This window comes from Glycine soja, chromosome 19 (assembly GCF_004193775.1).
Source record: "Glycine soja cultivar W05 chromosome 19, ASM419377v2, whole genome shotgun sequence".
NCBI lineage: Eukaryota > Viridiplantae > Streptophyta > Magnoliopsida > Fabales > Fabaceae > Glycine > Glycine soja.
Genome location: NC_041020.1, coordinates 44,562,658 through 44,586,178, shown reverse-complemented (window position 1 = coordinate 44,586,178; position 23,521 = coordinate 44,562,658). Strand labels below are relative to the sequence as shown.

Here is a 23,521-nt window from a genome sequence, read left to right as displayed (position 1 = left end):
TGAACAAATATATTATCAATCATATAATAATAATTATTTATTTTTTATCTGTGCATTCCATTTGGCGTTGTATCAAATGTTAACAAAAATATCAAGTTTCTGGATGATAAGGGCAACATATGGTACTGCATGTTGAACTGGGACGTCTGTTTGAAGGCTAATCAGTATGCATCACGGTCTACTTTGTATTTGGGAGTTGAAAATACTCAAAGTGATGTTATCTATGTGAAGTCAAATTAGAGTTGAAAATATATATATTGCATGAAGGATGTTCGACAAAATATCTTAGTCAAGGATTGTTTCTTCTGACAGTGTAGAATATCAATGGAAATCAAATGTAGTGAGATAGTTGCGAATCCAAACCGACTATTCTATACGTGTAGGAACATGAGTTGTAATGAGTTTGCATGAGTGGAGAAACATGGTGATGATGAGTATTATCCGTTGAAGGTGGAGATAGACGACATGAAGCGGGAATTTGCTATAATGAAAACAAAGTTGATTGTTTTAGAAAAAAAACATTTACTATGTAATATTGTTTGTTGTTATTTTAGGTGTCGTTAATATCTTTATGTAACTAGGCCTGGATAGTTGTTTATTTAAGTTGTGGTATTAGTTATGCATTACTATGATTGACTATGTGTGCTAATGTTAAATTGTTAAAGTAGTGTAGGAGAGTGGTATATTTGTGATCGGAGTATCATGCTAATGTTAATTGTCTTATTTGGAAGTGAGTTGTTCATGTTTATCTTATATTTTTATTGCATCACTTATGTAGCACTTAAGTCACCTGGAAACATAAAATATTGGAATGTAATGTTGGAATATAAAGTTGATCATTGATAACATAAAATAGTGATTCCCAAATAATATATAATTTATACATCAAATTGTCTTAGTCATGTTTATATTCAATAAAACAATATTTCCAAAAAAATTACAAACAAAGTCATGTATAGTATGTAGCAACACTAGGCTTATTTTTTCATAAAACAAAACAGCCTGTATATTACATAAAATATGAAGCTATTTGGCAAAACACATGCCTATACTTAAATGAGTTTGTAAAAAAAACGCATCACAATATCTGAGTTACATATCCTAATTCCTAATTCTTTTTTGTCTCGGATTTTTTGCCTCTTCTTCTTTGCACACTTTCAGTTGTGTTGGTATTTCCATCTTGAATGGAAGATTGACTTGTAACCTCGAAATTGGTGTGTGATACCTGACACTGGATTAACAAGATAAGTGACAAATAGTTTGTTGAGAATTTTATCTTGAAAATAAATTGGTTTAGGGAATACCTGAAAAGTGATTCTAGATTTTTGAGTTTGAGGAACTTCATATTAGGTTGTGTTAGAGCTGCACAAATCCAACTTTTGTTGTGCTACTTGGTTCAGTGCTCTTATCATGGACAAGTGCAGTTGCTCCAATGCTACTTGGTTTAGTGTTTTGAGCATGGACATGTGCAACTGGATGTGTTTGGACAACTTTGGTATTTCCATGTTGGACATTAGTAGCAACATCAAAATTTGTTTTCTACAAAACCAATAAAAAAATGTTATTATTAAGACATTTATAATAATAACAACTAAAATTATTTAAGGTAATAATCTCTATAACCTGTTTTTTGTTGTTTTGTTTGCCTATAAAAGCCCTTTGGCAAGTCCTGCTATTATAGTCAAATACTTTGCCAGTATAAAACTAAACGGTGCTTGATCTCCTAGCTCGTTGGATTCATGATAGTTCCTCAACATTACTCTTTCTTTGAGACTTCCTAAACCTACCATGCATCCTTTTCAGAGGAGGATGATCAATTAGTGGGTAAGCATCTCTGTTGTTAACATCTATATCAAACATTGGATGAATAATTTCAAAGTAATAGACCATCCGCATTTCAGTTGTAAATGATTTGTTACAATAATTCTCCATATTGTCTCTTAAATAAGTAATACAAGAACATGCATATTTGCATGGCAAACTAGTGATATTCCAATAATTACAACATATTTTTTCTCTCAACTTAACAACAAAGTTGTTGTAACCATCCTTAACATGGAATTCTTGTTGGCATGCATATGTTACAAGACATGATTTTTCATGTTGGGATGTGTTGTCTAAAACAATCATAATCCTAGGAGTCATCTCAGAATCAGTTACAACTCCCTTTGCATATCTTTTATTAAAGATAACCATCATTCTTTTGATAATAGATTCAAGCATAGCTAACAATGTCTTCTTTCTATCAACACTCATTCAAGAGTTGAATATTTTGGACACATTATTTGTCACATGATCACTCTTGTTTACTCAGAGGAGACAAAAGAAACTAAATTTTAGAAAAGAAATGCGAGGGTAATAAATGTTAACCTCATGACAAGTGTAATTTATTCTTTTTATAATCATGTTTTGTTTAATTATAGTGTACCATTCATTTTTTTTAGTTTGATAATCAATTTCTATTTTGATGTATTGAATTAAATTTCATTCAAATACATCAATATCAATTTCTATATCGGAGAATTTTAATATATCAATTGAATTTGAGAAAGATAGTATATTGGAAATATTTTTCCTTTTAACATATATTATCTATCATCAAGTATGAATAAAAAATAATATCATACTAAATAATATGATAATAGAGTTGTTGGAAGTAATATTATATGAAGATAAATATGATAGTAAAAAATATCATATCATAAACTTGAGGATAATTTATAAAAGAAAACTGTGTAATTATATAAAGAAAATTGTGTAATGTTAGAAATATTTTTCGTTCTATTATATTTAACAGAATTATATCGTAAGTTGGATAAAATGAAATTGGTTTAATTTTCAATATTCAAAATTATAAAAGCGATATTTCCTGTAGATAATTTTAGAGGAAATAGGATGTTCAATTAATTTAGTATTTCTCATAAAATGATTTGAAATATAACAGATTTTACATAATTGTTCAGTATTTTGCAACAATGAATAATTGAATCAATAACTAAGTTATTTCGATGCAAAAAATGAAATTTCTTTTAAGAAACAACTCAAAAGTCATATTTAAAATCAAAAACTATATTTGGACAAATTATCTCTATGAGTAAACATATTATTATCGATATATTTACAACTGAATCCGTTATGTTTTTTTTTTTAAATTCCATTGATTTTTTTTAAATTTTGTATATAATATAATAAAAAAATTGATACTTTAAATATAGAGGAGAAAAGGTACTATACTTTAATCCTAATTTACTTCTTATTGAATTAGTTAATAATCTGCCTCTTTATGTAAAAAATAGAGAATTTATAAAAAATAAAAATAAAAATTCTTATATTACTCAAATATAATGACATACTTATTATTATTATTTTATAATCAGAAAGTATCTAGATTTTTTATTTCTCACCGAACTAATCTTCCTCTCAATCTCCATTTTAGAGTAAAGTAAAAGTCTGAGTTAAAAAACTCAAGTTCCAAATCACTTGTTATAGCATCAACATTTTATGACATACTTACAGACTATCGTTGATAAAATATTTTAATTAATTTTTAATTTTTTTATTAACTAAAACTTATTTGACTCAATAAATATTCAAATAACATTTTTTGAAATGTTATTTCAAGTAATATTTTTTTAACTTTTAGTTTTTTATATTTACTTTTATTTTTATCTTCAACACATTTATATAATTTCCTTATTACCTTTTTAAAATAAATCATAATTTTATTATTTTTATGTCATTTTATATTTTTGAGGTGTTTTAACAACTAATTTTTTTCAAATAATTATAATTTAATAAGTTAATTTTTCAGCTTTCAACTATTAACTAATTTTTTTTAGCTAGTTTTACCAAACATATCCTAAATCTAGTGTGTACCCACAATAAATCTACCAATTAAATACACTTTTATGATAAAAAAAATATAAAACCATTCTAAGCTAATAACTTAAACTTCTACTATATTAATAAGTTTTGAGATATTTTAAATCAGCTCCAATTGAATTACGCCCTGAGTTAGGCACTATTTATTTCTAATGTTCACAACTACATATATGACCTCAGCAATCCCTAGTCATTAGTCAAGACACCCATCCGGGGAGGTAAGTGAGGAAAATTGAAGGCTAAATTATCAAAAGTACAAAAAATAAACTGATATGCGCTTGCATATTTTTGTCTATTCAGAAATGAAAAATATTGTGCATAGCATATGGATGCGAAATGAAAAATATTGAACCAAGATTTCATCGAAGTTAATCCATGTAATCAAAATCCAGAAAACTAAGCCGTCCCTGATTTTTATAGTCACTACCAATTTTTGTCAGACCTAAGGCAAGAAAACAGTTTTTTTTTTTTATAGGGAAATATACTGTAGAAGAAACACTCAAGTAATCATTGATGTCAAAACTCATGTCTCAAATTTCTGAGTTCTAGGAGGCTTCAAGCTCTTCGTTATCTGCTCAAACAAGAATCAGTTAAAGTCTTCAGTTAACTGCAACCTCAGCTGAAAGGAAATTTGAATGAAGTACGTCCTGGCCAGAAACTTTGGTCTTAGAGTTCTTAAGCACTTGGACAGCTTCTTCCACCTTGGCAGAAAGAGACTCTGGCGATTCCAGGAGAAGCAGTAATTCTCCATTGTCCATCTCCAGAAGCATCCCTGTTATTTTTGCTGCTAGGGTAGGCTGCTCAACATAGCACAGTAAATATACATAAGAACTTAAAAATTTAACATTCAATAACTAAAAAACAGAAAATAGTAGATTGTTATGCCTTTAGTTTATGAACAAGCATGTAAAGATGCTCCCCGAGAATCTCTTTCTGCTGCTCAGGAGCAGCACCAGCAAGCAAGCTATGCAGCATTTCTGACCCCTGGGATCCTCCTCTGCCAGAGTTTGAACCAACAGATGAGGATCCAGATCCTTTTTCCACATCACGCTGGCGTCCACTAGGTATGTACCTAGCCTGTCCGGTTCTCTTCAAAGGATAGAAACTTTAGAAATCAGAACTATGAAACACACGTATAGAAAGGGATCAAAAACACAAATTTTGAAACGAAATTCAACTATCTTCATTGTTTTATATTGAAAACTAAACAGAAAACATTTTTTTTACTAGCCCAGATTTAAGTTTAGTTTGCGGATATGCTTAGAGCATTTTAAAAGTGCTGTTGGATGAAACAAGTGGCACTATCACCACCAAGAGACTAGATATTTGTGTAGAGAATGTTCACTACATAAGCATTTATTACTGCAAACAGAAAGGAGCAATATATTAGGAATCACATGTTCTATTATGGGGGGGGGGACAAAATAAATAAAAAAGAAAAAGCAGACCTGCTGAGTACTTGAATCTCTTGAAGAGATCACTGGCTGAGAAATCTGCTGGGCTTGTGGTAAATAAGTACCAGAGTGAGTATTTCCCTGTGCTATTGAATTCCCATTCAACTTGCCCCTGTTTTGCCTATGCTGCCTAGTATTGTTAGAAACCTGTGAAAGAAAGACATCATATATATAAAAAGTTAAAACTCTCATTAAAACGCAACTAGTTTTTCCAAATAAAATAAATGTGGCTATTTAGTTCCTTCATGGTAAAAATTCTTCAGGATTTCCTTTCCCAAAAATCCTTAATACTAAAAAAGTAGAGAAAAAGTGAATTAAATACAAGCATTTCTTGGGTTCATAAACAAAGTTGTCACTCACTGCAGGAACTGGTGATTGTTGAAATGATCTAGCAGGGGGTGCAAAGCCATTAGCCCCCCATCCCGGTCTCAATGCCAGATGTTGATACATCAGCCCAGCTCGAGGAGGCACGTGTGAAATAACGCCACTAGCTGCATAGTAGTAAGGAGGATATCCACTAGGGATAATGGCAGTCGAAGGTCCAGATAGTCGTGCCAGTTGTTGTGCGTACTGGAGCTGCAATTGTGCTTTCCTATCCTCTTTCCTCTGAGCAAGAGCAACATATAGTGGTTTTCCATGATACATGAATCCTGTGGCACATAACATCAACTTAAGTCTTAAACATAATTATGGCATTGCAGACAAATGGTGCTAAATGTAATGTTATTTACATAACATTTCCAATAAAAAAAACTGTCAAGAGGCAGATATGCAAATTTTTTAGATCAGACCTTCAGTTACAAATGAATAAACAAAAAGTGGTATATGACAAAATATATTTTCAGATTTATGGATATCCTTTCTTTGCTTTAACATGTAGAATTGATTTTGTCACATATCATAAACCTGGAAAAGGCTGCTCTAAAATGAGCTTGTATAAAAAAAAATGCACAAGTAATGGAGTATCTTCCAACCCTTAAATTTTATTTGGTTAAGATCAAAGTATATTTTAAATTAAATCAATAGGTTATACACTTGTACACCCTTGTGCACTTTACTGGTAAGCTCTTTTAAAGGAGCCTTATCCCATAATAAACCAAATGGCTAGTAGTAACATTATCTTCAGTTTTTTAAAAGAATAATCAAGAACACTGTTGAGTATATACAAAAGAACTCAACAACAACCCCAAACCTCACAAAAAAACAAGCAGCACGCCCCACACATACAGAAAAAAACAGAAAAATCATAAATCCCCTGGCTAATGACTTTGAAGGAACTCATCAAATTAGTGTTTCTACTAGTCTTTTCATAAGCAATTGATCAGACCCTCTTGGAATAAGATGAAGAGAAAAAGAATTATCAAAGTGTATTCTTGTCAATATTCAACTTAAATCTTTTCATCATCAAAATGTAAAAATAAAGTGACATATACATAGCACATAAAGAGTACTTAATGGAAATACATATATGATGAAAAATGGAAAATATCAAGTAAAATGTATCTAATCTCCAAATTATAATCCTATAAATATAACTATACCATAGTATTCTTACATTCTTTTATTGAAAAATAAGTAAGCATTTGCATTCCTATGACTGTAGAATACTTATCTAAACCCAGTCTTATCGACTTAACTCACTTACCATGAAATGTGTTCACAGCTTTATCTCTAAATTGTAATCCAATAAATATAACTATACCATAGTATTCTTACATTTGTCTATTGAAACATATGTAAGAATTTGCATTCCTATGACTGTAGAATACTTATCTAAACCTAGTCTTATCAACTTAACTCACTTACCATGAAATGTGTTCACAGCTTTATTGGCCTCCTCAGGAGTGGAGAAGCAGACAAAGCCAAACCCTTTACTTATCCCTTTGTCATCTCGCATAATTTTTGCAGAAGTTATAGTGCCACATGCACTAAAATGATCCCTCAGTTCTTCATCACTTACATGGTCATCAATGTTCTTCACATAAATGTTCGATCCCTGAAATTAAATGATGACACTCTAAGACAACTGAAATGAAAACAACAAGCTAAATATAGGAGAATGGCATAGATATCACCTTGTATTTCAAGATTTGTTCCTTCTGCTTCTCCTCAAATTGGTGGTGCAAGATCTGCTCACGTTCAGCCTTCTTTTGTGCTCTGGCTACATACAGAATCTTAGAACCTGTTCATGACAAATCAAAACCATTTAATATACAGGATTATACATAAAAAATAAAAATAAAAATCATCATTTCTCTGCAGAAAACCAGCACAGTAAAAGAAAAGATGAAGTACCTAATTGTGATCCATTCATTGCTTCCATTGCCTTTTTAGCATCATCTGGGTTATCATAGTTCACAAAGCCAAAGCCCTTGGACATTCCATTGTTGTCCTTTGCAATAACCAAGCTAACAATTTTCCCGAAAGAGGAAAACTTCTCCTGCAGTGTTGCTTCTGAAACATCCAGGTCCAAATTCTTCATGTACAAATTTGTATATCTAGCATCAGGGCCAGGCAAAATGCGATCACTTTTTTTGACAAACTTCCCAACATATCTGAACCAGAATAAAATTAATATCAGAAAATAATAGGCGTACAGAAATTGAATACAAATTGCACACATTAACTGTAGAGGCACAAAAATCATATAGTATATCATTATCATTAAGGAACAATGCATAGTTTCACATACAACTCCTTATCAGCAACAGTATAGCCATTCAGCTTCTCGATAGCAACTTTCGAAGATTCTTCTGATTCAAATTGAACAAAGCCGTATCCTTTGCTCTTCCCATCCTCAGACGTGACAACTTTGCTGGACAAAATATTCCCGTATTTTTTGAAGATATCTTGCAGCCCAGCATTATCTATCGATTCGGGTAAGTTCTGCCAAGTCACAAGAAAAAGAAAAGAAAAAAAACTCTCCGTAAGAAACCCTTTCAGAAACAACAAAGAACCAAACAATGCCCTAATTGTTTCAAATCAAAACTCTCTCAAGATAGTAGATACCTTAACAAACAAGTTCCCTATAGCGCTTTTCCTCGCATCAGGATCACGACGCGACCACATCACCCTCATCGCTTTCCCATTAAGCGTGGAGTTATTTTTCAGCTCGATTGCACGAATTGCTATTGACAAACACCATTTCATTGTTAACAAGATAAACACACTAAGATCTCTCTCAACATTTATATATCATAACAAGAAACAAGTGAGATTCAGATTTCATTAAAGGAAATGTATAAACCTAAAGAAAACAAAAAAGAACGGCAAGAAAGGTGAATAAATGTGAAGTGCACCGTCTTGAGGGGAAACGAAGTTGAGGTAACCGTAACAGAGGGATTTCCCCGTGGAGGAGTCTTTGCAGACGCGAACAGACGCGAGGCTCTTGAACTCGGAGAATGCGTCGACGAGGTGGCTGTCGGAGACGTCGGGGTGGAGGTCGCCGACATAGAGCGACGCCGGAGCGGCGGCGACCGACGGATGAACCGCCATGGATGATGATGATGAATCTGATGACCAGAGGAGGAGTAGAGAAGGAGAGAGAGAGCGCGACCGCAGGGGATTCTTCTTCTTCTTCTTCTCGCTGGCGAGAGAATGAACGAAAATGAAAGGAAAACTTTGGTGATGTCAGTGTGAGAGAAGAAGGAAGAAAGAAAGTGTGTGATACGATTTTATTTGAGAGAGAGAGGGTGGTGTGTATGTGAGTGAGTGAGTCTAGGAGTATTCGGCATGCATGGCCGTTCGATACTATAAAACCCCACCCCCACGCGCCTTACCCCGAGCGTTTCGAACACTCCTCGCTTTCTTCACTCTGGAATTTTTCGTTATTTTTTTTTATATTTTGGGAAATTCGCCTTACCATTTTAGATCATCACACATACCACCAACAAAGATAAGTTTCCTTTGTAAAAGTTATTTTTTGAAGAAAAAAAAAAGTATTTTTTCATATAGAACTGGTTTTCCCTTTGCAAGAGTCTATTATTTTTTGAACAATTTGTGGAAAATGCTGTGTGGAATGGTTGGCATTACCTGATTGGTGTTTTACTATTATTACATTATTTTTGTTTGTAGTACTAGACTAATAATGGAGTTTTTTTTTTTTACTATTATAATCTTCTTTTTTACGAAATTTCCAAGGAAGTTTTGGAGCACATAATATACGATATTTTTTCATAGTTGGGTATAGGAGTACATGTTTAATTAACGTGTTTAATATGTTTAGTGAAAGAAGAATCAAGAAGAAGGAATTTTCTTATCTTATTAACAAGAACGGAAACACAGTGCCAAAAAGAGTATAGAGTAATGGTAAAAATGGGCGATTTATATTGCTATGATCAATTGTGCCTGCTTCCTTTGTAATCTTGCACTATTTTGGCAATGATAATTAATGCTGTCCATTTAAGGAAGCTTGGGTACCATGATCACTATAATAATTGAACATGTAATTATGTGGAGTATATATATAGTTTAGAAATGACATAATATTATTTTGGTAAATTAAAGGAGGAAAGAGTTAGGAATGTTACAATGTGAAAATTGGGAAAGAAGTTGGTTAGATGAGAGAGAAGAGAGCGCGTGGGGTACAAGAGAAGGCCATAATTTTTAGAGTGAGAGAGAAAGAGACGGGCGTAGGAGCGTTGAGGAATGAGGAAGAGGACTGTTTCAAACCTCTTTGATGAGACAAAGCAACTTTGAAGTTGAAGCAACTCCCTATTATCATTATTCTTAGGAATATGTAAAGATAATTTCAATATGTTTTCTAGGATTATGTAAAATTTGTGATTAAAACTTTATTAAGAATCATAGTTTCCTTACCCTTTCCTTTAGAATTTTTTTTGAAAAATAATAAAAATTGCTTTTCGAAAATCATAATTTTCTAAAAATCTTTTTTTATTAATTATATACCAAACAAATATAAGAATCATAATTTTTTAATTTAAGAATTTTAGGAAGTGGAAAAGTAAAAAAAATTCATCTACCAAACATCTTCAAAGTGTTTTAAAAAACAAAATTTAATATGCATTTGAAATACCTATATAGTACTCATGTTAGTATAAAGCACGCATTACATGGATATTGTGCGACGACGTGAACAAACATGTATATAATTTACTACACACATAATGATTATAATACAGAATGATTATAATATTATAAGAGAAATATTAACTAAGTCCTAAGGAGATTAAGGAATTTAAATAATTTTTTTTATTAAAAGATAAAAAATTACGTTGTTTATAATTTTTTTTACATTTTCTTATAATTTACACAATAAATATTTTTTTCTTTTAATTCTTTAACCAAAACCTTAAGTATCTGGTTAACAAGATTCATATATAATATGTAAAATTAATACTAAGAATAACATAAAATATATATGTTGTAAATATAATAAAATGTTATAATTTGTTTAATTATTATCGTACTATCATTTCCTTCTATAAAAGAAAACTACAAATAAAACATTGAACATTAGACAAACATAATTTTAAGTGTTTGTACGTCCTCTCTTGAGCAACATAAAGAATTGTGGTTTGTTTGGTATCGGAAAAGAAAAAGTAAAAAGGAAGAAAAATAGTGGAAATAGATTATTTTTAGATTATTTGGTGGGAGAGAAAATGAAAAGAAAAAAAATAACAAATCTTTTATTTTGATTGGCTGGATAGAAAATAGAAGGACAGAGAAAAAAATGTGTATGAAATTATATAAATGGATGGATTCATAGTGTGAGGGGACCCCTTTTTTTATATTTATTTCCAGTTTCTTTCTTTTTGCCACTGTACCAAACGAAAAAAAGAAAGAATTTTGAATTATTTTTTTTCTATTTGATTCTTTCTCTTCTTTCATGTTTCTATGATACATTAGATCTTCTCCGTCACTTTCCTCTCATTCCTTCTCTAAAATCATTATATATAGATTATACACACCTCTGTATATTAAACACCATCAATATTTAGTATTTTTTCTCCATATTTCTGTTCTTATTATATGATATCACATGTCATACCTATATTTTTCTCTCTTTTCCTATCTAAACACATTGAATATAATTTGATGTGCACTGAACTTTTCCCCTCTCCAATTCTTCCTTTTTGTGTCTATCATTTACTCATTATTTATTTTTTTAACAGCATCGATGGAGAGAATCTAATTTGACTACATAGTATATCTATTTAGTGTATGTGCATTCTGTCATGTTTAACATACTTTTATCCACGTTTCTTTTTATGTATCTACGGGCAATAAAAAGCGAAAAAAGTAATTAAGAATTCTCCGAAACCAACACTGACTATGGAATAGAATAATACAGATAACTATCTCTATTCTAAGAAACATTGTTCTGCTTCCTTTACATTCATTTGAAAATTTTGTTGCTGCACACATCGATCCATTGGTGATAACATGAACACAATTCCACGAATATGACATTCCCATATCCTTTGCAGATCAGGAGTACACTGTTTTATGTAGTCAGAGCAGTTTATAAATGATACAATTTCCATCCAGAGATAAACTAATACTGTATACAATTATGCAAGTTCCCAACAAGAGATACCCTTTACAATGAGATCCTCATTTTCAGCGTGCTAAAGATACCTATGAGATTAAATACAGCTCAGAAAACTGCAACCACCTCCCGTTTCAATACAAGGGTATGCCGATAATAAATAAGACATCAGCCAACCCTTTTAAGTTTCAAAGAGTGATCTTTGACTCGTGGTAGTGGTTTACAAAAATTGGCACTCCATGAAAACTATTATGTGCACAAGGAAAGCAGCAATGCCTACAGCTAACAACTTGGAGAAAGTGCCTATGTGGGAGCAGCTCGCACTCATCTGTCCTGAATTGTTGATGTATGCATCCTTGCTCTTGCTGGTAGCCAGAGAGACGTTCACAGACAAGGAACCTGAGCACCAATTCAAGATTAAGATTTATAAACAAAGCCAAGGACGGTTATATTATACGCATGAAAGATACAGTTCCTTTGGAGAACTCACAATCATAATCGGCCCATCCAATTCGTTGATTAGCTAAGTCATATACAAATATCTTATCTTTTAGGACAAGATCTGCAAAAGAATGAAACAACTTAGTTGATAAACTCAATACTAAAAATACAGGACTACTTCACTTGCTGACCTGAGAAATTTGATGCACAATTGACAAAAATAAATATGAAATTGCAAAATTAAGTCTCCAGTAAAAAGTAATTTGAATGATGGCATGCCATCAACAGAATCTTACCTTTTTTCTAATCATATTTTAGAATCCCATTTGAATGTTCACTGAAAATAAACTTTTATATTTTGTTAGGTATAACACCTTGTCAGGTGTTATCAGTTTTGCCAATCTCATATTCAGTCTATCAAAAACAATAATTCTCAATTAAAGGACAATGGAATACTGTTTACTACCATAGAAGACAAGACATATTCATCACTGAAGATTTTTTATGCTACTTTACTAAAGAGCCCATTTCATAATCAATTTTGAGAAAGTGAGTTTTTCTTCAAACTCTTAGCAGATTTTAGTCTGTTTAAATAATTCTTCCAGCTTCTAACCTCCTAAAATTGTGAATCCCTGCTCCACTTTTTGGAAGCCAATGCACCACATTGCAGCACCATCCTGTGAAATCAAAGTAGCACACATCAGACTATTATCGGTGATAAGCAATTCAAAAGAATTATTCCAAGTTAGGCAAGATACAAAGAAGCAATAATGTGATCAAACTAATGATAGACATACTTACAAGGAAACCATAATGCATGAGGTAATGTTCTGGATTCAAAACCATAGATGCTCCGCCCATGAAGTTTAAACTGACTTGAGGAAATATATCACCTACGCTGAATAAGCATAAATTCAATTGAGATCCTCAGAAACTGAAATAGGGGAAACCATTTTTTATGATGAAAGAATTTAAAGATCTTTGTTTCAAAATTGAGGTTAAATTGAAATAACCTGTTTGATACCAGATAACACTGGTTTCCTTTTGAAATAATGGGTTTTGAAAACTGTGACACAGCAGCAGTTATCTACACAGTCATTTAGATATTCAATATCAGTACATGATACATCATTTCTTAAAAATATAAAATACAAGACAGATAAGCCCAAGTAAGAATTTTTATGCCTCTCTTCATCATATATTTTTGGGGTAAAAAATTGTTACAAGAAATTTTCAATTTCATTCTGTCCAATGCATAATGAAACATCAGGATATAGGTAGCCATTACAGTTCAAAATCTATCTGATAACACAACACTACAGTAACAGTAGTCTTTGCATTTAATCAACGCCCATGTATCATGGAATGAAGATTTGGTGTTATCATTTTGACTTCTTAGGTGGATACCGGATTTTGGTAACAAAAACTCTCGAGGAAATAAAAAAAAGCTAAAAAGAAAATAGAAGTTCAATATCTAACACAAATTGCTCAACCTTAAATAATAAAAATATCAGGCTAGTTTTAAAGTTTGAGAAAATGCATTTGGAATGGAATTGAGTCCAAAATGGGATGGAAGCCCAAAAACTCTTGCTGGAGACAACAAACTGCAATAAGTCCAAAATCATGCAATGAAATCCCACGCCCCAAGGTTCTAGCCAAAGTCAATAGTCAACTTGCCCAAAACCAATAATACAATCAATCACCACCTCCTTACTTAACCTAATTTTCTTTGAGTTCGTGGGTTACAGAAAAATTGTCTTGCTAGTTCCGATACCACAGTTTACACCAAGCACCTATTGTATCCAAGGGGACTGGCGCGTATCGCACGGATAAGTCCTAGGACAATGTCATCACATGCCTCAGGTTCATTTGCTAGTGTTCTTCAGCATCACAATCTACACCTACTTGGCTACTCCCTATACGGAGTTGGAATAAGACAATCTAAAATATAATAAAATCCTAGAATAGTAAATGACAATAAATAATCCTAAATATAAAATCTTCATTATGAAATTAAAAATCCTAAATAAAGTAATTAAGGAACAAAACTACATAATCCAATCTACATCGACAATTTGTCTAGCAAACATTTCTGAGAATCAAATTCCATAATAAAGTTCACTTATGGACACTCAGCCTCTCTTCCAACAATAGCATAAAGTTACAACCCACCTTATAACTTCATCAATGTATAGTGAGGATCTTCACTAATATATGGTAACAAAGCCAATGTTCCTAAAAAATTTCAATGATAAATTTTGCCACAGCAGACTGTAGTGCTACAAAATTTTAAGTAAAAGAAAACTTACAGCTTTGACAAAAGGATTGTAAGCTTCTTGAACAAGGTATGCCAATGTTGTGCCAGAGTCAACTATTGTTCCTTGATTGTTAGTTGTTGCAAATACATTTGAATCAATTGGGAGAAGTTGTCCATTGACAGCAATGCTCTGAAGATTTAAGTTGTAATGAGGCCTGAAATTTGATCAAGAAATTAGTCAAATACATAGCAATATATAGAACACAGCAATATACTGAGATATAGAACTGCTGGTATTTGTCAACTGAGTAGGCAACACTGCCTATTATATTCAATTTAAAAACTTATTTCATTAAATTAAAACAAATTTGTTGTGTATTATCATTTATAATCATTTTTAGAAATTTATCACAACAAACAAAAATATTTTTTTTGCAGGGTTTGAAACCCGACAAAAAAATTTGAAAATGGTTTTACCACTTCCTGGTTGATTCATGCCATTTACCAAGGATATGGCATGTAACTGTGCCCTTCATGAAAACAAACAATCTGGGTAAGGGGCAACAATTTGACAAACCAAGAAAGTTTTCTACTCCGCTAAAGGCATGGACTCGAATATGCAAACTTCCAAAGCCATTGCTTTTATAACAAGAATACGGCCAAAATCAACATACTTGGCTAAATGCAATGAAATAGAAGTCATTACCCTTCAGAAAATTGCAATCAAGGTTAAAAATGAGAATTTTATAAGCATTCCCCACAGATTGATATATTGCAACAAGTCAGAAACTTCATTAAGCTAGGGGTACAAAATGATGATTATTTAGTTTTTTTTTTTAAGATGTCAATGTTTTGTTGCAATGTAACTGGCTGGCAAATTGTTATACCAAATTACACAGTGATTATCTCATAACATATCCACCAACAGAGAAATGAAAACAGGGAAAAATAATGCAGAAGAGAGAACATACTGTGATGGGACAAGTGGACTATAAACAATACTTGGTTCCAAAATTTCACCAAGAACTAGCACGCCTCCTCCGTTCTCTCCTCCTTTTAAGCAATGAGAGAACACTTTGGGTGTTACACCCCGTGATGACAATTGTGATATAACAGATAGAGCACCAGGGCCAAACCCAAAAATTCCATCAACTGCTTTATCTGTCTTGGTCAAATCCCCAGACTGGTAGGTGCTACACCTGTTCCCAAAACAATCATCCAAAAAAGTTCATTAAAATCAATATCCATATTAACATAAACAAGGGAGTAAATGAGCAAACTATCACAGCAGAAAGTATAGGTAAAATAGTGAGCAACCTCAAAATAAATAGCTCATATTATGTTACCTTTTCTCCATTTTCAAAGAAAAAAATAAAAATCTACATTTTGACAGGAATTTTATGCAGTTACTGTTAGCTTGATCCACAATATTATAATATTACAATGTTTGCTACTAATGAAGCTCGAAACATAATCTTCACCAAAAAAACTAGGCTCCTCTGACCCTTTATATGTTCCCAACCGACAAAAGCATAAGGACTCACCCAAAAATGATGGTGGATGAAGAGTTAGCAACCACAGACTGTCCGAGGAGGACCGTGTCAAAATACATTGTATCAGAAACATAATAACCAGTAGTCCCACTTCCATCCCCATACTGAAAAGTGTAGCTGCACTGATTAGCCTGAGAAGAGCATTCACTTGTCGCAGTTTGAACCGCATACGAACATATCGGGTCCCCACAGGAAACAAGCGCAGCAGTGGACGAGCCGGCCGTGTCAAAGAAATCAAGCTCAATCTGTAGAGTGCATAACAAAAACACCAACAAGAGGATCAAACCATTATATATACTCTCATCCACAAAAAGAAATGCTAAACACTTAAATTAAACGACAAGAAGTAAAAGCATAAAGTTCTCACCCCCAATCCACTAGAATGAGGGCAATTACTGCAAGTTATGCAATTTATCCACAAGATGTCACTTCCAGTATCAATCTGAACGTAAAACTCTTTCGCAGGGGATCCCAACTTCACTTTCGTAAAATACAACCTGAAAAAAGAAAACCAAGATTAACCCCAAGAAGAGTATATACTTCTACAAATTACCCAATGGAGAGTTTATTTTAGCTTATGGAGAAGTTCATCTCATTATTTTCTTCTATTAGAAGTGCTTCTAAATAAGCTTACCCAAACAGGTTCTATATGCTACTTCTAAAGTTATAACTTCCCAGTCGTTAATATTATTATCATAAGATATAACACCAACATATTATGATCTCAAATAAATACTCTATCTATTGAGGCTACTCCTCTCTGTTTCTTCTTCTACCAAATAGAGGAACCAGAAAATGGGTAACGAAAATGGAAGAATAATAAAAAAGAAAAAAGAAGAAGAAAGAAAGAAAAAGAGGAGGGAATTAAAAACGAAGCTGAAAAAGAATTACCCGTACCCAACGAAGTAAGGATCGGAGGTTCCTTGGACGGAGAAGTCTACGACGCCACCGACGACACCTTGCAAGATTCGACCGTGGCGTGCTCTGTCGCGAGCTCTCAGCGCCTCCAGCTCCACTTGCTGGTTCAGAGGAATGGCCCGTTCCAGAGGAAGAAAAGTCCCCGCCAAACCACCGCACGACACCGTCGCCGCCGCCGCCACGGAGGCTAACGCCAACAACAGGGAAACACCACCCCGCATTTCGCTCAGCGCTCCTCAATCACCACGACGACGCACTTGCTGCATTGAGTCTTTTACAGAGAGAAACAATAGAGAGAGAAAAGAGACTGGGTCTCTTGTTACTGACTTGTTAAGTCTTAACTGAAACAATATTTATATAAATAAAAAAATAAAGATGGAACAATGAACTACGAAAATGTTAAAAATTTGAATTTAATGATTTTTTTATTAAGTATTTTTTTCTTCAAATTCAAACATAAGATCTTACTTAGAAATGACTTATTAATTTTGTACTTTTTTCTTCTTCAAATTCAAACATAATATTTTTTTCTGGATTAAAAACCACAAATATTTCAAAAAAAATTATGCATGCTAAAAATTGAACTTATTAATTTTGTGTGAATATTATTCAAGAGATCTTTGTAAAAAATGGTTTATTTTTAAAATATTTGAAATTTTTTTTTTAATGTTAGAGACCAAAAAATAATAATTTTTACATAGATCCAAAACTTACTGGTTTCACAAAACTAGAAATAGTTATTTTATATTTTAAAAGAGTAACCATCATTTTTGTATTTGATTAAAAGCCAGTGTATATCCTTATTTTTACATCAAAATTAGTAAAAATGTATAAGCTATATAAAGTTGCTTTCAATTTGACGTGAATATCCACATCAATAAATTCAAACATTTTAGAAGTACAATATGTCATTAGTCCAAAATTTTCAGAAAATATTATGTGAATTAAATGAAAATATTAACATATTTTTAAGATTATAAAAATTAAAAACATAATTAAGAATCATTTTTAAAATATGTGACACATATATTGAATAAAAATGAATTCAATTAATATGTATTAACGATGTGAAGTTTTTTTATGCGTTATCCAATTATAAAATGCCATATTTTAAAATTTTAGTTTTATTTTAACTACTTCAGAAACAATTAAAATCATAAAAAATATTTAATGTTATAAAAAAAACGTCTTATTTAATTAGAGAATTTAATGATAAGAATGTAAAAAAAAAATCTGATTTCGTTCTATAAATAAACATTCATAATTTTAATGTAATTTTTCCTCACACAAATATTAACTAGTACCTAGAAATATTAATTAAAAATGTATTGAAAGATAAAAAATTATATTATTTATAATTTTTTATGTTCTTTTATTATTTATATGATAAATATTTTTTTTAATTCATTAACCAATATCTTAAAAATAGAAGTTAGAAAAAGACTTTATCTTTTTTTATACATGTACTTTTCTTCACTGAGTGGGACATGTCGGGATCCCCACTTGAACATGAAAGTGACCGTTTAACGCTGCTCTTTTTGGTTCATCGTTGAGGCAGCACAGTTTGATCGTTAACCAAATCATTGTTTCACAGCTCACTTACCAATCTTAATGTGATTGATCAGTGAATCACAGGCACAATGTAGCAATTAGCAAAGTTGATTATGGAATACTATGCATTAATGCATGCCTTGCGCAAACTTTGATTGAAATTTTCAATTTGTCTGTGGAGCATACCAATTACCAAGATTGAAAAAAAAAAGAAGCAAAAAGATAGAAAGAGACGTGAGGAAACACAAATTTAATATTTTGAGGAAACTTTGATTTTTTTTCTAACAATAAACAAATTACAGCAGATTAAGGGTTCTTTGAGTTTTACATTTTCTCTTTCATGAAATTTCAACGGGAACAGTACCCAAGAAAGGATGTCCCAAATTGCCAATGCCACTGCCTCTTGTTGCATTGCAGTTGCTGAATGTGTTGGATTGGACTGTCTCGTGTTATTTTTCCGATAACTATAAACATTTATTTTATTTTTCTTTTCTTTTTATTTCATTACTTTTCATTTTTTCTCTTATTCTTTTGCTTTTTACGTCTGTTATTTTTCTTTTTCACCATTTTTTTCATATCTTTTCTCTAAAGCGCGTGTTTGGTAGTGCGTCTACCACGCACGTTTACTCTCTGTTTCTGTGTCAACATTGAGAAAGAATGTAGATTTTTTTTTTGAGGGGAAATATTTAGTGTGTTTGATTTTATGTTTTAAATGTGATTTTCAAAAATTAATAATTATAATTGTCATATATAAGACGTAAATGTTGCATTGTTAACAAAATTTTAAATACATTAGTTGTTAATTGTTTCTAAATTACACTTTAGAAAATAATAAATGTAATTTTTACATCTCAAATATAATTTTTCTATTCTTAATAAGTTTTCAAACATGCTTTTTAGGCAAGTTTTCAAACATGTTAATTGAATAGTTGTTTATAAGTTACACATTATATCTATGAGGATGCATATCCATCCAAACACGTTGATACATCTAGCTAATACCATTTTCTCACAAAAACTCGTGCCTTTCGTTTTTTTATTTATCAAAAGAACAATTCTTTTGACCCATAAAACGTCAATTGAGGAATGCATTTTTCTGTTTTAACCATAGTCTATTTAAAACAAACACGCGATTAATTAATTATACCATTTATATGAAAGAATCTAATTCAATTGATTTGTTTGAATTAATTTAAACCTGATCGAATGAAAGAATGCGCCTTAGTTGACTCGCAAATGGACCAATGTCATAAACCTACTATGAGAATGATGAGCTCCTGCTGACCAATGACACAGAATCGGGCAAGATTGGACCACAAAAATTAGAAAATAACTGCAGTTATTGTTTTCTTTTTGCTTAGATTTACGTTAGACTGTTTAAAATAACGTTAGTTAGTCTAATCTTAAATAAGTGTTTATATATTTAGTTTTATGTTGAGATATTAATTTTGACTTGGAGTAATTTAGATAATTTTTGTGTTGAATAAAAATAATTAATCTAAAATATATTACTGTACTATATATCATTTTCCTTCTATAATAAAAGATTCAAAATATAACTTTGTGCCAACTGCACTCGCGACCCATGAAGCATGGAAGAGAGAGAAAAAAAAAACACCAAAATCTAATCTACACTTCTCACAACCATGGCTGCTTTATTTTGGGCTTTAAAAGAAATAAAAACATCTCACCCAATTAATTAATTCCTTACTAAGTCAAATCTAATTTAACAACAACTCACTCATTTAATTGGTTTAATTTAACACTTCTCTAATTCTTTAATTTAACTCTCAGATATCTATATTTAGACACTTGTTTTAAATTCCTACACAGCAGTTTTTAATTTATTTAAATTCATAATACTTTTTCAAAATGATAATACAATGCAACTAATTTCATTTTCTATTTTTATTTTCTCAAAATCATTTTTCATTTTCAAAAGATTAAAATTTTAAAAATATATTTGGTTTGAATTCTTGCTTTCAGAAAATAAAAACACTTAAAAACGTTTTTGAAAGAAAATATATTTTTAGATTTACTTAAAATTATATTTCATATCACTTTATTTTCATTTTATTAAAAATGAAATTCATGATTTCAATTAAAAACACTAATTATTTTTAATTTTTGATCCATTTGAAAAAATATTTTCACCTAAATAAAAATAAAAATAAAAAACAACAAAATCAAACACTCAGACAAAAGGAGAGATAGACATATTCAATACTTCAATATAAAGCACAAGTTAAAGGACGCCTATTTTTTCTTGATATTTAGCCATCGTCATTTCTCGATATGTTATTTCAGGAACAAGACACTGCCACAAGTTTTGTACGTGTAAACTTCAGAAGATTTCAAAAGTCTAGTTCTAGTTCTGCACAAAATTATGGAATGCTAATTAGTAATCACGGCAATCCAATTTCCATATCCCACCCTTCTTTATTTTGTAACAATTCGGGATTTAGGATAATTAAGCAAGCCTCAAAACTAGGTTTAATTAATAGGAAATTGGCGTCCCATCTCTGCTTTTTTTACCAAACAAAAAGTTTCAAATTTTATTGCGCTATCTCAAGGTTTAATTTTAAAAAATGGTTCGTGACTGTGATTTGGATGGCAATATCAAGAATTTTTAGTTATACGTAACTGTAACGCGATCAAAATTAGAATTTATCGGTCGCATTTGTCTAATTTATCTCAGTATCAACAAACACAACGAAATCATCATCCAATCATGACCGATATTTAAACCTTGATTGCTATATATACACAAAATAGCTAGTATTTTTTTTTTACAGCAGCGGCAATAAAAGTCCAACCTAAAATTTCTACCTCAACCTCCACTACTAAGCGTACACATAAGATACTGTACCATAGAAATAAAACTCTAAACATGGGAAATAATATTAAAAGGGAGACCAAGCATAAGTGCATAACCCCATTAAGATTAAGACTGTTTCTTTGTGTATTTCCATTTCATGCTTTGGTTCCAACATAATGGATATATCATATATAACTCTAAACCCGTTGATGGAGACTTGGTTATTGATCATATTCAAATTAAAATGATTATGCATGAGAACAATGGCGACTCGTGAGATTGAGAAGGACAATGGTTTTATTTATTTTTTGAGTTTTCTCCAACTCGCATTCTCAATTTCTCACACAATGCAAACAATAATATTTAGAACACATATATACACAAACCCAGATAATTACATGCTGTAGCAACGACAATTCACATTCTCCCTGGCTTCATCCGGAGATTATATAATCAACAATTGGCGAAATTAAAAAGACATTAATTAAACATGACAAACAAATAACTAAAACCAATATGTACAATAAATCAGCACCCATTTACATCTTCGAGTTCAGGCAAGGGAAACCTGAGAATTGCCGCAACACCCGTGAGTTGAGCGAGTTGCGGTGCAGAAACATGCATCGACGAATACACCAAAGCCTTTCCTCCACCCTCTTTCACCGACTTCACCAAACTCGCGTACTTTTTTCTCGTCTCAACATCTTCGTTCCTATAAAGATCATCGGTTATCAGAAGTGTCTCAATGGCCCTCATCTCACGCGCACGCTCCACCTCCGCAGGTCCATAACACGCGCGGTCCGAATCGTCGCACACCATCTCCCACAACTCTCTAAACGCCGCCACCTTCTTGTCCTTCACCAACTCCATCACCGCCCGGTCACCCATCACTTTCTCCAAACTATCACCGCCCGCAACGACCATTATTCGCGACTGGTTCTCCTCGATCGACCGCATCCTCGACTTCCTCGCTTCCGACATCACAAACCTGTGTGGAGGAGATATAGTATGAGTTGAATAATTAAGATGAAAGAAAAAAAAAAAAAGTTGTGGGACTCGATCCTCTTTATATCTGTTAAAAAAAATTATGATTCTAACAAATTAATATTTTATGGATTAAAAAAAAAAAGACATCACAAACCTACGAAACTCCTCGCTCGTTATCACCACGCGCTTCACAACCTTAAAATCCACGCGCTTCACGAACGCCGCGAACACCTGTCGGAAATACACGGAGTTTCTGGAGTTTGAAGAGGGTTCGATCTTGGTGCAGCGCGTGGCGACTCCCTGTGCGATAAGGTGAATCTCCGCATGGTGCGGGTGGAAGAGAACGACGGCGAGGTCGGGGGAATTGGTATTGGGATTGGAATTCTCGGTGGATTCGTTTAGGGTTTCGACGGCGTCGTTTTGCCAAAGCTTCTTGCGGAGGTGGAAGGGTTTGTGGGGTTCGAGGGTGAGGGTGTGGAAGGAGCCGGCGGCGACGTGCTGGTTGGGTTGGAGGTTGCGGCCGTGGAGTCGGAGAGTGGAGGAGTCTTTGTGGAAGTCACGGCACGTGACTTTGATGTCGAGGGTGAGTTTCACACGTGAGGCGGTGTTCTTCTTGGCGGAGGAATCGAGGTGGACCTTGCGGGTGGTGTCGGTCGAAACGATGTCGCCGGGGAGGATGAGGTTGTAGAGGAGCCACACGTCGTCGGGTTCTTCGGCCACGAGCTTCGCAGTTCCGGTTTGGTTCACCGCGAAATCCTTTTCCAAGAGTTTCATTTGTTGTAGGATTCAGAAATTAGGTTAAATTTTGGTGATATTATTAGGGCAAGTTTACGTGGAGGAAGAAAACAATTAACGTATATAGGAAGAGAGAGAGGTGACCTGGTGGTGTTGTTTTCCTCGATCTCCTCTCTTCTTCCGATCGAGTATAGGTTCTCCTAATTGTTTGTTTAACTTGGATTGGAATCAATGTGTTTTAACATGGTATTATAGATATTGGCATCAACTTGTGTTTTACATGCAAACAATTCATTCCTTATTTTGGGTGCAAGCTACATATTGCATTGCATTGCATTCGCATATTCCTCCATGCGACCTGCTCCACTTATTTTATCACTGTGTTTTAGTATGGGATGTAATTTTCATGTTGTG

The 23,521-nt window shown here is 32.6% G+C and overlaps 3 protein-coding genes across 4 annotated transcripts; all 3 read right to left on the bottom strand.

The window, feature by feature from the left end:
- Positions 1 to 4,126: 4,126 nt before the first annotated feature.
- Positions 4,127 to 9,058, bottom strand: LOC114399261 (polyadenylate-binding protein 7-like). Its single transcript, XM_028361412.1, has 10 exons — positions 8,636 to 9,058; positions 8,346 to 8,464; positions 8,029 to 8,222; positions 7,632 to 7,891; positions 7,412 to 7,518; positions 7,143 to 7,332; positions 5,697 to 5,986; positions 5,331 to 5,483; positions 4,768 to 4,971; positions 4,127 to 4,679 (listed from the first exon to the last, which is right to left on the bottom strand). The coding sequence occupies exons 1-10, from the start codon at positions 8,829 to 8,831 to the stop codon at positions 4,482 to 4,484; spliced, it is 1,911 nt and encodes a 636-aa protein (XP_028217213.1). The 5' UTR covers positions 8,832 to 9,058; the 3' UTR covers positions 4,127 to 4,481.
- A 2,604-nt stretch (positions 9,059 to 11,662) lies between these two features.
- LOC114398112 (aspartic proteinase-like protein 2) lies at positions 11,663 to 17,334 on the bottom strand. Of its 2 annotated transcripts, none has more exons than XM_028360260.1 (10): positions 16,990 to 17,334; positions 16,466 to 16,595; positions 16,090 to 16,343; positions 15,517 to 15,744; positions 14,598 to 14,760; positions 13,302 to 13,375; positions 13,090 to 13,186; positions 12,902 to 12,965; positions 12,338 to 12,409; positions 11,663 to 12,246 (listed from the first exon to the last, which is right to left on the bottom strand). In XM_028360260.1, the coding sequence occupies exons 1-10, from the start codon at positions 17,235 to 17,237 to the stop codon at positions 12,068 to 12,070; spliced, it is 1,509 nt and encodes a 502-aa protein (XP_028216061.1). In that variant the 5' UTR covers positions 17,238 to 17,334; the 3' UTR covers positions 11,663 to 12,067. The 2 variants fall into 2 exon arrangements, with proteins under 2 accessions (XP_028216061.1, XP_028216062.1); XM_028360261.1 differs by having other exon boundaries at positions 16,996 to 17,334.
- A 4,330-nt stretch (positions 17,335 to 21,664) lies between these two features.
- Positions 21,665 to 23,379, bottom strand: LOC114399393 (protein PELOTA 1-like). The gene is made up of 2 exons (XM_028361578.1): positions 22,527 to 23,379; positions 21,665 to 22,373 (listed from the first exon to the last, which is right to left on the bottom strand). Exons 1-2 carry the CDS (start codon positions 23,144 to 23,146, stop codon positions 21,914 to 21,916), a joined length of 1,080 nt encoding a protein of 359 aa, XP_028217379.1. The 5' UTR covers positions 23,147 to 23,379; the 3' UTR covers positions 21,665 to 21,913.
- Positions 23,380 to 23,521: the final 142 nt, after the last annotated feature.